Source organism: Staurois parvus, unplaced genomic scaffold (assembly GCF_062004578.1).
Source record: "Staurois parvus isolate SC_StPar_1 unplaced genomic scaffold, SC_StPar_1.0 ptg000232l, whole genome shotgun sequence".
Taxonomy (NCBI): Eukaryota; Metazoa; Chordata; class Amphibia; order Anura; family Ranidae; genus Staurois; species Staurois parvus.
The window spans coordinates 8,077,383-8,093,594 of record NW_028318028.1 but is presented as its reverse complement, the minus strand read 5'-3'; the positions used below and the strand labels follow the sequence as shown (position 1 = coordinate 8,093,594).

The window sequence follows — 16,212 nt, the reverse complement described above, 5'->3', positions numbered from 1 at the left end:
TGCTGCTGCGAGGTCCAGAGTCTCTCATGGGTCCCTGTACGGCCTCCCATTGCTGCTGTCTCTATCGCCACACTCTGCCATGTGCCACTTTCAGGTCTCCTCACACTGCTGGTGGTTTCCATTTTTGTCATAGGGTGCTGTATGGCCTCCCATTGCTGCTGCCTCCACCGCCACACTGTGGCTCCACACTCTGGTTTTGGCCCCGTGACTGCCCAAATGAGTGAAGTGTGCGGTGATTCTAAGATCGACGGCACTCATCTGCATGTCATACTGACTGACAGTATTATTTCTCTTCCCCAGCAGACTCCAAGGGCATTTAAATTAAAGGTACAGTGTTCAGCACTAATATTAAGTCTCTCTGAAGCCTAGAAACACCCTTTTTTAAGTTAAATTCACAGCGAATATATTCGACTCGAATCAAAATTTCTCCACGAATTCGCCGAATCAGTCGAATCGAATTTTTGAATACTTCGCTCATCTCTAGTTATGACCCCTGTCAATTTTATTTTGCCATCTGTGTCCGATTGGGGAAATTTCCATTCACTTCCTGTTCCATAGCCAAAACAGGAAGTGAGAGGAAATTCCTCCAAAATGAGGGAAACCCTGGTGGTCACCAGAACTAGTGATCTCTTCTCCATTCCTGAGCTGGCAACTACCCAAAATGTGGTATTATTCTTCCACTTTCACTCTTGGTGACAATGGTATACAGGACAAATAGAGAGTGTGAACCTCCCAAATGAGGAAACAGAGTGCAATAAAAGCATGACAGGATTTTAATCCTGATTTAATCTATCCAAAATGAAATAATAACTGCCTTCAGTTATACTTTAATGTTCCACAGCAGCTCCTCCTCTGACTGTTTGACCCCTCTCACACTGCAGGTCCTGGACTCTTATCCACTTGCCCTGCAGAGGATTTCCCCCCCTTCCTGACCAGGCCATTGTTTGTATTATGGCGATGCGTTACTTTAATTGACAAATGCAACGCTGCATCCAAATGAGATTTACATTCTTTTTTCACACAAATAGAGCTTTCTTTCGGTGCTATTTGATTGCCTTTGTGTTTGTTATTTTTTGCGCTATAAACAAAAAAAACCCCACAATTTTGAGAAAAAAAAACAATATTTTTGACTTTTTGCTATTAAACATGTGCAAAAAAATTTAAAAAATCAAATTTTGTCATAAATTTAGGCCAAAATGTATTCTACTTCATGCCTGTGCTGAAAAAAAAATCCCAATAAGTGTAAATTAATTGGTTTACGTGAACATTATAGTGTCTACAAATGGTGGTATATATACTGGGATTTTTATTTTTTTTTTACTAGTAATGGCTGCAATCAGCAACTTATAGCGGAATTGCGTCGGGAATTCTGACACTGGGGGCAACTGGCTTTGTGTCACTGACATTCCCAGTGACATGAATACAGTGATCAGTGCTAATAAAAAGCACTGACACTGTACTAATGGAACTGGGCAGGAAGGGGTTAACATCTGGGGTGATCAAAGGGTTAACTGTGTGCTGTGTGTGTTTTACTATGAGGCTGTGTCTGTGCGTTCCACTGTAAGCATACTGTTTTGTATGCCATACAAAGCAGTGTGCTGGAGCTGACAGGGGAGAGAACTGTATTGTTTACATCGTTGGTAATACTCGGCGACCACTGGGTGACGGTGAGTAATCACCGCCCGGGACCTGGTGATTGACAGCTGAGGACGCAAATGGCAGCGCGGGTAGGGCGCTCACGCGCGCCCCCTACCTGGAGATAGAAAAATACTGCACCACTGCCACCCTGTAGTAGTATTTCTGCTATAGGACGGCGGTAACTGGTTAATCAGCGTGGTTTCTAATCATGTGATCACCTTGTCAGCTATGAAATGCTAATCACATGGTTTTGTTTGTAAACAGCTGTTACTGATAATAACAGCTGCCAGCAAGTGCACAGAGCAAGAAATACTTTTCTTGAAGAAGACAGTGTGGTATATTTTTTTTAAATAATAATAATAGCTTAAAAAGTATTTTTTTTTAAATGACCAAAACATTTTACAAAATAACAAGCAGAGTATTTATGACACATGAAACTAAATAAAATTCCTATGGCCTAAAAAAGAATACATATGAACTATTTAGGGAGGCAAGAGATTAGCTCCTGCTAAATTTAGACTAAATATCTAGGCTTACCTCTGCTCCCGAAAGGGTTTATGTATGGAGTCACTTGTGTACAAGGCTCACACTGCCCAGTTGCTACCCAAGTGATTGTCTAATGTAATGACTTCTGGAAACAACATAAATAATTTGTGCCTATTTTTTTATGAGGAAACCACAAGTAACCAATATGGAAAGGTGCAACAAAAAGTCCCCAATTACTAATTGTTGTTTTTGTGCTTTTTTTTTGTACCTGTTCATTTGTATGTTTTTTGTATTTATTTTTTATGTATTTATTTAATTTTACTCTGTACAGTATGTATTTAGGTAAATAAAGCAGGTGATAGCAATAAAAACATATTGGCCCGGCATCAAACTTTTCTTCAGATTCCTACCTTCAAGGAAAAAGGTGGTGGCACAAGGTAGTGTGAAAGATCTGATACTATAAAGCAGTGGGCTCCACACTGTGGCCTGTGGGCCAAATGTGTCCCTTTGTGTGTCCTTGCCCTTGGGGCACTGTTCTTCCCAGTGATATGAGGCACTATCCATCCTACTGACACCAATCATGAGTCACTATTCCTTCCACAGACACCAACAATTGGGCACTATTCCTTCCACTGACAACAAGGATGAGCATAATTCCTTCATCTGACACCAGCAATGGGGCATAATTCCTCCCATTCCTCCCTCCCATAAACGATAGAAAACTATTCCTCTCACTGACACTAATGATGGGGCACTATTACCCCACCATCTGTACACAAATGTTACTTAATTTTTTATTCCCACTCACCACCCAGCCTAAGGCATTGTTTACTCCCCATGACATTGGGGTGTTTTCAGCTCCCATTGGCCACAATCCAGCCCCCCTAATGTCTGAAGGACAGAAATCTGGCCCATTGGTTATAACGTGTGACAACCCCTGCTGTAAAGCATTGGACTAGGGCTTCGAAAGTAGACTTCAGTTTCTTCTTTGTTAGTGCTCCCACTTCTTGAACAAGTTATGGGGCGAAAAGGGCATTAATACTTGTCATTTTGTATTGTATTTTGTATTTTTTTTATTTACTTGTATTTTTTGTATATACTTGTATTTTTATTGTCTTACCTTTTTTTCTGCAGTCTTCAGGCCAGCCCACTGCCACACAGTTCCCTCCTCTTCTCCAGCTGCAGTAGTTGTGGGTAGTCCTTCCCCCTGGACTGCATGGCAGTCATGTAATTACTTGTGCACACCGCACTATCCAGATATACTTTAAGTGACACCCTGCATGATATCTCACCTCCTGAGATGATGCTGGGTGTCTTTTAAACCAGCAGAGGAACAGTCACTGGTACCAGGAGTATTGCAGACATTCCATTCTACAGTAAGTGTCTGGTTGTCATTCACATCCATTGGCTTCAGTACTTTCTGAGTATTATTGTAATTTCTATTCTTAATAATTTTACATTTTAAATTTTCTCAACATTTTAAAGCCCTGAGAATACACTTCATTTGTAATTTCTTCCAGAGAATTGATATTGTTTCAACAGTGACGGGAGAAGCACATACCTGCATTTTCAACAATAAACCCAAGTAATCCTCAGTGCCAATCCACAATGACTACTAGGAACACACCTTTATTACTTAATAGGACATTTCTTTTTTGCTTCAGGACAGACTGCATGTTTTGCTTTGTAGACTAATGATTCACATGCTCTTTTTCAGTGTCAGAGTAAAAACAAGATATTCTGGTCCAAATACTAAACATCCTCTGATTTTCTTTTTCAGCATGACAATACATTTATTTTGCAAAACTGTTTTCTTTTATCCTGACAGTTGTGAAATGTATCTCTATATCAGGGGTCTCCAAACTATGGTCCTCCAGGTGTTGAGGAACTGCAAGTCCCATGAGGCCTTGCAAGACTCTGACAGCCACAGACAAGACTCCCAGAGGCATGATGGGACTTGTAGTATTTCAACAGCTGGAGGGCCATAGTTTGGAGATTCCTGCTCTATATTTTCTAGATGCATTGTACATGTTCCAGAACACATAGAAATGATCAGGTGGAGGCAGAGAAAGGCTTAAAGTGACCCTGTTACTACATGATCCAAAGGAAACTAAAGTCATTCTGTAAAAGTTGAAGATGCATACTTACCGAAATGTTGGTCCATTTCTACAAATTTCCAGTGCGTGGAACATCTGCTCCCCCTGCCATGCATTGTGATTCCCCCAACTCCCTGCTATGTCACTAACAGAAGTAAGAGCCAGCAGGAGAAACCGCAGCAGGGGAGCAGGTGTTCCACATACCTAGAAGTTTTGGATCATGGGGGCAGCTGAAGGTCTGCAAGATAGTGGAGTTCTAAGATATTGACTATTAGAGAGGTAAATATACATTTTAGTATTTCCTAGGCTGGTTTTAGTTTACTTTGGGGAAGCCAGCCATTACTTATTTTTTTATTATAATTTTTTTTTTTCATGTTTTTTTTCCTCTCACAGATATCAAAGAACTAGCCCTGATAATGTCTTAAATGACATTATATCCAGAAGAAGGGGCTATCTTTATTCAGACATCATCCAGGGTCAGCATCTTCTTGCTGGACTGAGATTCAGGCTCATATTTGACACAGTCATGCAAATCCTGGTGCCTGTGCAGTTCTTGGCTGTATTCACAAATGTCTGCCACAAAAAAGCCCTTGATGCAGCCTCTTGACTTTCTACAATATTATAATTTGTTCATTGGATGAGAGGAGATTGGGAGATATTTACACCAACTTGCAGCAAACTGATAGTATCAGCTTTTGAATAAATGATACTGTTGTGTATATTATTATGACATCAGAAATTAAACTAATGAAGTTACTGAAAGAGTCTTTAAAGACACATGTAAGTTATCTTGCTGAACACATTTTCTAGATGCTCCATGTCAGTGGTTCTGAACTATTGGACAATAGCCCCACTCTGGGCCGCAGCTTCCCTCCTCCTAGAACATCAGATTCACTGTCTGTTGTATCCCCACATGCCCACTAGACACATTACTTCAGGGCATGGCTGCCCTTGCTGCACTTGCCTAGCCTGGACCTATAGGCTGTGGACAGCTATGGAAAATAGCTGCTTCACTTGGCTTCATCCCCAGCACTGCCCACAGCCCCTGATACCTTACTGGCAGGAGCAGCAACCCTGTCCAAAGTAAATTACACTTGAGGGAAGCTATGAGCTATAGGGGAAGAGTCTATAAAGGTTGCAGATGTGAACTGTGTTGGAAGTTGAGGTTTGATGATGAAATGTGTAGGGTGGGACTTCAGGTGCATCACTTCTGCTTTGCCGGAACACACGCTGGGCAAACCAGCAGCACCTTCTGATAACTCGGAGATTGTTTTAAACTGGTGTAAGTGAAATTTTAGTTATTTGTGGTGAAAATAAAATGGGAGGCTTCTTTTCCCTTTAATACCCTCTTAATAATATCTGGAGTACTTAAGAGGACCTTGTATAGGCAAGAAGGAACCATTGGTGACAAAGTTCCCAGGTATCCTTCCTTGGATTACTGGTGTTCCTTCCTCCAGTGGATCAGTGTTGTCCTGTATGATTATACCAGCTGGAACAATTGGACTTTCTTGTTTTTAGAAAAGGCCAAAACTTTCCGCTTTGGACACGGTGGAGTGGAGCAAAAGTTTATGCACGTGAGTGTATAAGAACACATGACAACAATTATTTTATTTTATGTCTTTTATTTGGACATTTAATTTATATTTATTTAAGGTACAAGCACTGTATTTTCTTTCTTTTCGTGTTGGAAGAGATCTGCAGAGGGTGCGGGGGTTAACAGTGTTAAAAAAAGGGGGTAGGGAATGCAGAGGTGAGCACTGTAAGAAAAGGGGGGCGGAAGAACAGAGGTGATGCATGCTCATGGTGTCTTGAAAGCTGGGTTTTAGACTGCTAGGAGGCTATAGTGCCCCCCTCCACCTGCAGCAGTGGAGCAATCAAACAGATTATAGAAAAGAGAAAACACAGAGACCGGTAGGGTCAGTGACAGGAAGATTCGGCCTTCACTGGATGACACACACATAGCACTATTATGGGATCTTCAGTTGCACAGGTGTGTCACCTGCCTAGAGCCTGTTATGTATGTCTATTGTTCTGTCTTGCAGTTATACAATGATCACATGACTGTTAGGTAGATCAGCAGAACACTAGACAGGCTATACATCTGTCCAGCTGAAAATCACTTAAAGTGGTGAGCTTAATTCAGTGTAGGCACCACACTACATAATTACACAATTAAAATGATAAGAATATATATTTTACATCCCTATACTTCTTGTATGTATATAAACCTTTTTTAGGCTGGTTTCACACTTCCACATTGCATCATTGTGATGCCATTTATTTTGAATGGCATGCCAATGCACTAAGGCTATGCACCTTCATTGGAGAATGCAGAAATGCATGGAAACACACAGTAGTGTGATGTTTTTGGCATGTTAAGGTGCATTGGTAGCGCTTTTTTTTCAATTGTCTGCCTTAACCACTTGTCGCCCAGTGTATGTATATAAATGTCATGGGCAGCAAGTGCAAGTGCAGCCTTGATCCTGGTACCTTTTTTTTAGAGCCAGTGATTGGCTTTCACATAAAAGTGATTCAGGGGGGCTTTACAGCTGCTTGAATGTGCAGCCACCTTTTTCCTACTTCTTTTTGGATATTTCAACTCAGAAAACTTGTGATATTTTGTACCGATGTAGAACTCTCTTAGTTAGGCTGAAAGCTAGGTTAGGTAAAATTAGTTGTTTTGGCTCTACTGTAATCAGTTGAGCAGCTTGTGATTATTTTGGGCTGTTCTGTATCTCACTGGTTGCAGATTATAGTACTTCCCCCCTGCCTTCTGGAAGGCTCTAGAATCTAGTGGGCTGGGAGAGTCAAATAAGCAGCCTGAATATATATGTGGCCCTAGACAATCCCGGGGGGAGGGTGCTTAGTAGGTGGCGGGGGGCAAAAATAGGTTGAGGCCAAGAGCAGCTGGTTTCTAGTCTAGGAGGAGATGATTCCAGCCTGAGGAGCTGCTGCCCTTCCGGGCAGTCCGGCTATGCTTCTTTATTTTATCTTCGAGGTCCCAGCTTTTAAAGCTAAGGGGACTATTCTACTGAACTTTGTTGGAGCTGATAAAGAGATTTCTTTCTGAGGACCTGGTCTAAAGAGCCCACAGGAGACATATCTGCCTGATATTGGAAGGAGGCATCCAAATATTCAGGGACTTTTGTCAGTACAGACCGGTCTGTGAGATCCCAGTGCCTGTGTGCTGCTGCTATCCCTTTTTGCATCAGTGTTAGTCTGTACATTAAAGGCAGACATTTCTTAAGGTGTCCCTGTGTAGTTAAATCCATTATTTGCTGCTGCAAGGACTATGCTAGGAATCTTTGAGAAAGAGACAAGTGTTCTCAAGCAACTACTTTTTCCTACTGGAGTTTCCACAGTTACCCTATACCCCCATCCAAGTTCAGGTTTTATTAAAGCATTAAAAAGGATACCCCTAGAGTGATCATTGAGCCAGAAGAGTGACTGAGACTGTGTGACTGGCAGCTAGTCCATTATCTTGGGAAAGAACCTTGGGACCACTCAGCAGGAACCTTAGGGGGTGAGTGCTATACCTACTGTATGTAGACAGCTGTTTAAACAAAAATTGTATGACTTGGCCAAGGCCAAATAAGGGTGTTCTTTTTTGCTGAAATTTCTAAGAATTGAGATTAACAGTTTCCTTTCTGAATGGAATATGCTCATTTTAGGAATTATGCCTATAAGTATTTTTCATAGAATTCCGATGCTTTTTTGGGATATGATTTCTATCTATACTAGTTTGTCAGGCTTATAAGATTGAGCTCAAAGAAAAATCCTGAGAACAATATTTAACTGTTCTCATGCATGTATTACATAAAGCTTTAAAGCAGACATTTGGGGGAACTAAAAAAATAAACAGCTATACTCACCTCCATGCTGCAGCTGTCCCCCACTGGCTCTAAGCCTGAGCAAGCTCTTTTTCTGATTCAAACCTCTTCACATGTGCTTTCTCTCTATTGATGAAATTTCAGTAAGAGTTTGGAAAATCACAATTAAATTTGCGAAGTGCCCTCTGTTTAAATGTGTGGCCTTATAAAGAGGAAGGGTTTTATCTACCAAAACTTGCCAAGCTGCTACTGTCGGGGCTGCGGCTTTCTTCCAAGACAAAATGATACATTTCTTTGCGTGATGAAACAATAAAATATGTAATAAGATACAAAAAAGGTCTGGTGCACACATATACCAAAAAGTGCTTATATATCAATAACACAAATATTATATATATAAATATATATATTATATAAAAGCACTTTTTTGTATCTTATTGATAACACATATTATGACAATTTTTCACAATTTTGAGATTAGGTTAAGGTATAATTTATTTCATTTCTATTAAAGATTTACTAACCTCCCTGGCGGTATTCCCGAGTGTAGCTCGGGGTAAAGTTTCAGTACCACAAGCAGTAAACCCCGAGCTACACTCGGGCTTACCATGCGGCGCTGCTCCACGATCCCTCGGTCACTTACCTTGTCCTGCGCTCCCGCGATGTCCCTCCTGCAGTGTCCCCAGCAATGTAATCGAGCGGATGCCGGCATCTGTCTTCTGGGTTCCGTTCCCTGCGAGCGCCTGGACGTACAGGGGACGGAACTGGTGGGAAATTTGAAAATGACAAAAAGTGACATTCACTAAAATCACTAAAATCACATAGTAAAACATTCCTGTATCAAACCATTTCACATACATTTTGTCCCGAGTGCTTTGTCCTGTGCCCTGCCTGCGTTTTTACTGTTCTTTCTGCCTGGAAACTGAGAAACGTCCATGGAGTTCAAAAAGCGTCCCTTTATGTCAAAAGCGGTTTTAGACCAGCTAGAGAACAGCGATAGTAAATTAGAACCACTTGCAGAATTGAGTGATAATGATTCGTGCGGAAATTCGTCATCAGACACTGAAAACGATTTTGCAACTTTGCTCAGTGATGTGCGAACTTGGCGCTATATTTCAAATGTCAGTGTTTTTGGTTTGATTATATTATTGAATTACATTTATTATTATTATATTATTATTTTTATTATTATTTATTAAATTATAATTTATGATTTCGTGTTTCAAATTTTATCATACCTGGGATGTTTACTAGACTCTTGTTGGGATGGATTTCAGTGAGTTATTCCTAAAAATTACAGGCCTACAATAAAAAAATACATATTTCCATGCAAAAAAATGTACCGCTTTGAGCACAGAAACATGGACATAATCAGACTGCTAGGGAGGTTAAGGGAAGGTGCTTCCATGAAAAAAAATGTACCGCTTTGAGCACAGAAACATGGACATAATCAGACTGCTAGGGAGGTTAAGGGAAGGTGCTCGGTTTTATTTTTCTTACATAATAAAGTATGTAAGGTGCATATAGCTTTGGTGGGGGCTAAATCATCCACTAGACTTAAAAGACAATGCCTCATGAGGGGCACAGGACTATAGTAGTAACAGACTGGATGCACCAGAAGACCTTGGACCCATGCACCTGTGTAGATGAGCATTCACAAAAAATGTGCATGAAGTCTGCAACCCACATAACAACGCCAACAGGAAGAGGAATTATTTACAAAAATCTTAGCTATTTTGGAGTGGGCCATATAAAACTTATAATGGATAGGTGGGTCAGGGGCAGAAATGAACCTGGTAAAGGGTGCATCACAAACATCTTCCCAATCCTCAGTATCCAGGTCAGGGACCACTGACACCCACCTAGACTTACACACACTCAGCAATTTATTGGTTTCAGGGAAGAGAAATTTGTAGATATGGACAGGGACTTCATTAAATCATCATCCTGTAACACAGACTACAGGTACGTCGGGGAAAAATAAACTTGAGCACAGCCAAATTGTGACTGATAAGCTTGTTGTAGCTGTGTATAGTGAAAGAACTGCATATTAGAGAGGTGATATATGGATCTCAACTCATCAAAATATCTCAAAATCCCATTGTTAGTAATGTCACTTAACCCCATATCTCGTCCACACAATAGGATCCTCACACATGAAAAAATTAGCTAGATTGGGATTTTTCCATAGAGGGGAATGAGGGGAAGGGGAAAAAGGACCCCCAAATTCAACCCTTTGCATAATCTTTCAGGCCCTCATTGGAGATCTCATTGAAATAGTTTGGACATGAGAACATTTTGGACCCCTATGGACCAAATGAACCATAGATTCATAGGAGCCAACCACTGCCAACTTCAAGGCCACTGCTACAACATCTAAAGGACCAGTAAGCCACCTATGTGCAAATACTAATTGACCAGCTAGAAGATATTTATAAAACCCTTTTCCTTCCAAGGCTGTTGCAGGATCCCAAGCCGGAGTCTGGGAACACCGCCCTGCCAAAGGAATTCTGAAATTAGGCCATGTAAGGAATTAAAAATAACTCACACAGGGGAGTTATGCAGGACATATAACAAAAGAGGGAGAAATTTCATTTTAATCAAATTAACTTTTCCAATCATCGAGAGAGTGATGTTCCTCCAGGCATTGATCTTTTGCTTAAAGTGGGTTATAATGGGTGAAACATTTAACCGTATAAAATCTGATACTGAATTAGTGATCGTAAGCCCTAAATGTTTGACTTGCATTACCCAATGAACTGCCGTAATAGTGCCGTAATGTAACAAACAGAAAGAAAATATAGATGAATTTTCAAAAACAGATGTCAGAGGAGACTGAAAGATAATGCTAATGATATGATTCCTAATCAAAATATAATTAGTTAGATGATATACTTCTAATTGCAAGCATGGAACATATGATTATTGTGATAAATTCCATGAGGTTAAGGAAATTAGTCACATTTCAATTATTCTATTCCATCAATGATTGATAATAGCTAAGATGCCTCACTAGTCAAAGGAATAGGAGCCCAAACTAGTAATTGTGATGTGCACTTTGTTTCCCAACAGAGACATTTTTGTCAAGTGACACATATTGCATTGTTCATCTAGGGGTTCATATAGCCACAAAGGATATATAAAGAAGCGGCTTTGCTTATTCAAATGTTCAAAGTACTGTTGCCCTAAAGACACAGAGCTGAAGTAAGGCACCATGGAGAAAAAACCTGGATTTAGAATGAAGGGACTTTGTATATTTCTCATATTCTTGCTAAAATCAGGTAAGTTTTTCATTGAATATTGTCACATTACGATGGACCTTAGACACTGAAAGCTTGTCAAAATATTTTTACATCCTCCCTTATTTTATATCTAATTTTTTTTAGTGCATATGCTATTCTTATTGTTTAAAGAAAAGTGTTGTTAATTTAATTTTGATTGAAGAATTTAAAAAAGATAAAGGTCATAGCCACAGTCAAGTTAGACAAAGAAACATACCAAGTCAATAAGATCAAACATTTCTGGATCAATATTAATTATGATATAATTAACTAACAATAATTAACTAACAATCAAATTAACATTTTTTTTACTGCTTAAAATTCTTAGCAGTAATTAAAAATGGTTGCTCGTTTTTGTAGGATATCAGTGTACAAGAATCAAGAATTACAGGGGGTTGAAAATAGTTCAGATTTGCTGATTGATAATATCTTTATTTTTTTCATCCACTTATGTCTTGTTTACTTATTCTTGGCTAAGACAACAAAATGACAGTTAGACATGGCTACAAAGTGTCAGCATATAATATGAGCATGCTTCTAGTTAACTTTTTAATAGGGTATTTCCTAAAAGTAGCATTGAGGAATGTGTGGAAAAGGGTTTATGTAGAGTCAGTAAAAATGTGATCCAGTATTGGGTCACCATTGGGCACATCCACCTCTGTATGTGTTACATTTTTTATTCACTGTAAGAATTTACTGTTGAACATATTTGCATGACCAAATCAACCCAGCACTGATATTTTAGCATTGCTTTGTTATTACTAAGCTAAATCACAGACTGGTTTCTTATATAACTGTTGGATTCCAGTTGCGAGGATTCACAGCTTCCTCCATCTCAATGCCAAAGTTGTTCCTTCAGTACAAAAATTGCAGCTTTATTGCTGATTTCACAAACAAATTCAGCCAAAAAGACAGTCTTGATCCACCAATATATTCTCCATAAATGCAGAATAAGCAAATGGATGGGTAATGCAGGTGAGAAAGACCTTTATTGTGGGAAAAGGCAACACAATGCTACTGAACTAAATCCTACCCACTGGAGTCTCTATAAGAACTAGGAAGCTAGTGGCTGATTTAACCCATTTATGCCTGAGGTTGAAATTTGATGACCTTGAGCAGTGGGACATAAATAAGTCCCACATCACTACATTCAAATAACGGCACATTAGACATTAATAGATTACTGGTGAAGTTGGCTTTGAAGCATTAATAAAGGTTTAAAAAAATCTGTGAACCCCATGAATGTGTTGTTCATACAATAATTATACATAAAGTACAGGAAGCATCAGTACTTCAAAATGTTATCTTTTTGAACACTAGCCTAAAAAAACACTGCTCTTAGAAGAGTTTAGCATTTTGCCAGTAGAAGCAACTAATGTTATCCTATGTGTCCATGTACATTAGGTAGTCTATAGGCATTTTTTAAGCTCAGCGTTTAGAGACAGAAAAAAAACCCTTCTGTTTTGCATTTTTTGAGGGAGTTTTTCTGGCAGACAAAAACACTAAAAGCTTCTAAATTCTAGTAAAAAAAAACTGCTCAAAATTAGATTTTTTTCTGCCAAGAGCACTGGTGTTATTTTAAGCCAATTTACATGGAGCCATTATGTGATTATATTAACAGACTCACACTTATATAAAAATTTAAAAAATAGGCGTTGTACTTGAATATACTGAACAATGTGCTTTACTAAAAAATGTGTTTTTTATGGAGTTAATATAGCTTGTTAGCAATATCATCCCAAAAAGGAAAAAGTTTTATCATAGATGTTACCACAATTAACGCACAGGGTGATGACCCTGAAAACATAGGGCTATAAAAGAAAATACTATGTAATTATGTGTTGTGTAATGTTGTCACTATGATTTTATAGTTAATAATAATAATCATAAAACTATATTTACACACACATATATAGCAAAGCTATAGGAAAGTCTATCTGAAAACATTTTTGCAATACCTTTTCCTGCAAGGTGGAAGCCAGTTTCCTACAGCTTAAGGTTTGTGGGCATTTCATTTATTGTTGTTGCTTGTATACTAGTCTAGGGCAGAAGTAGGATATTTTGAGTTTGTATGGTTTATTGATGAGCAGAATTTCATCATATATGTCTGCTAACGAGACTTGTAACATTGTTATTGTTGTGCAAATGCCTATTAAACATACAGTAAAATTTTAATTATTTCTAATGAATGGTTGTATTGTAAAATAAAGATTAATAGAGAAATGTATCATTGAGTCAGAAGGTGTATTGTATGCCTAGCAGTGACAAAGAAAGTGAAAAGATTTATTGTTTAAAAATTCAGGGACATGATCAAGGAGTTCTAAGGATAATCAAAGATCTTGGAGAATTGTCTACTATGTAGTAAGATTCAAATCTAGGTCAAACTCAAATGTGAGCAAAATGTTCAGAATTTGAATTTGATCCAATTTGGTAAGATCAAATTTCAAATTCAACTGATTATAAGCAAAGACTACTTATGGAGGACTGCAAGATATGTTATTGTCACTTAAATATGATAGTCCCCCTCTTTTGCTGAATCAAAAATAAAGATGAAAAAAGACACCATGCAGGAGACTTTCTCATATGCAGTTTAAAAAATACATAAATTCTTCAATATACAGGTTTGGAGGATGCCTTAAAGTTTTGTATAACCACAAGGGTATTTTAGGGACATCTACTACATTGTACTTTTGCAATGCATATTTGGCTGGAATTTTTTGTTTTACAGTTAACTTTGCTTACATATTTAAAAATTTGTGTCAAATTAAATTTCACCATTTTTGCTCAACACTAGTAAGACGTGATAATTCAGGATGCAATATTATCCATGGTATTCAGTGGCACATTTATAGAATTTGTATTTGTGGCAGTTCCACTTAAACACATTTTTTAATTATCATCAACACATATTTTAATTCTGTGAAGGGTGACATTGCTTACAAATATCTTACAACTGTTGATGGTAAATTTTTTTCCAAAAATAAATTGTTCTATGTGAGTATCTATATCTAAATAAAAGAGCATAATAAAAATGGAAATATGAGGGTCACTGAGGAGAGGAGCTCCCAAAAGAGTTGGGAGCTTAAAAAAATTAGAGAGGAGAAAGAATAAAGTCAACCAACAAAGAGGAGATAGAAGGAGTGAAAAAAGAAAAGGTTTCAATGGGGAGAAATTAGAGACAGACGGGAAGATTTATTAAAACTGGAGTATGCAAAATCTGGTGCAGATCTGCATAGAAACCAATCAGCTTCCAGGTTTTATTTTCAACGCTTAATTGAACAAGCTGAAGTTAGAAGCTGATTGGTTACCATACACAGCTGCACCAGATTCGGAGTGCACCAGTTTTAGTGAATCTCCCCCAGAAAGACAAATAAGGGAAAGCAGGAGCAAAAGAGAAGAGATACCAATGAGAATTCAATAGAGTGAAAGGCAGAGAGAGAGCGGATGAGAGAGCAGAAGAGAAAATGAGAGATACCAGAAAGAGAAGTAGACAAAAAGAGCAGAAGAGAGGAAGAGAGAGAAATACTAGAATGAGAAGACAAAGAAGGAAGATAGAGACACCAGAAGGAAAAGAGGATAACACTAGAGAGAGCAAGAAAGAGAGAGTAAGGAAGAGAAAGAAAGAGGAAGACATAGAAATATGGAGAAGGGGAGAGAGAGTGAGGAAAGAAAAAAAATCAAGGAGCAGAGGGCAGAAATGAGATCTAGAGAGTGAAGAATCATAGAAAACAAAAGGGCCTGGGGGAAGTGAACCGAAGAAAATAAACTTTTACTTACATGAAACAACAGGCAAGCAGATAACACAGTCTCAAATCACAGTCGGCATTACTTTCTATATGCAATCTCGCCCTACAGCTTTTGCAAAAACAGCTCAAAACCTATAATTATTCTATGCAGGGTGGAATAATGAGATGTGTTTCTTACTATACTGTCTTACCGTAAATTGCTGATCTAATATGCTTCCAAAAGAAACACCCAAAGCCAAGCACACTTATATTACTAAGAACCAGCAAACACAGATGCTCCTGCACTGGGGGATGGACTCGATGCAGGCTACAACCACATTAAGAATGTCCTAGAACATGCACACCTTGCTGCTCTCAATAGACCAGGGAAATCCAAATATACTGAATGAAGAAAGAACAAACAGAGGGTGCACAGGCCTAGTGCACTACCATAAAAAATGTTTAATAAGAAATAAAGTAGGTTTTGTACTCACAAACGACAGTAAAGTCAAGGCACATCATAAAAGAACAGCTTAGTCAACACCGCGCTGAGTAACAGTCCGCTATAGGGAGTGTAGACATCCAATAGGCTGACGCGTTTCGAGGACTTGCCTCTTCCTCAGAGCTCAGGCCTGTGCGCCCTCTGTATATTACTACAATGTAATGCCTCTGCAACAATCATTGTCATTATCAGTGTAGGCTCCTGCAATTTTAAAAGAGCCTGCGAGGATGTAAGAGCAACCATTGCTCGCTTAGTTTAAAGATGTAGGCTCCAAGTTGCTAGTGGCCTTCTGGTTTTACTGCCTTGAAAGTCACTGATCTGAAATAAGCATGCAGACAGTGAGGGCAGAAAGGTCTGAACTTGGGTAATAAAGGCTTGTTCTATGTTAGTGATTCATGAGGTAGTTGATAGGTAGTTAAGGATGAGCATGAAGCTTGAAGAGCCTGCACAATCAGAGCAATCTGCAAAGGTGGCTACCATATTTGTATCTTCATGTCTGTGAACACAGCCTTGTTATGAGACTCAGAAAGAACAGAGGTCAGAGGTTTAGTGTAACAGCTACGTAGTGAGCATTTTTAGAAGTTAACCAGGATTGACAGCCTTCCTTAATCTTTCATGAGTTTTAGCATGAGACCGGATATAGTGAATGCAGGG

The 16,212-nt window shown here is 38.8% G+C and overlaps 1 protein-coding gene across 1 annotated transcript in view; it reads left to right on the top strand.

The window, feature by feature from the left end:
• Positions 1 to 11,210: 11,210 nt before the first annotated feature.
• The window catches only part of LOC149460337 (uncharacterized), a 58,199-nt gene continuing 53,197 nt past the window's right edge, over positions 11,211 to 16,212 (top strand). The window contains exon 1 of the mRNA XM_089679912.1: positions 11,211 to 11,331. Coding sequence (XP_089536038.1) covers positions 11,265 to 11,331 — 67 coding nt within the window. The 5' untranslated portion in view covers positions 11,211 to 11,264. The remainder of the gene's footprint in view (positions 11,332 to 16,212) is intronic.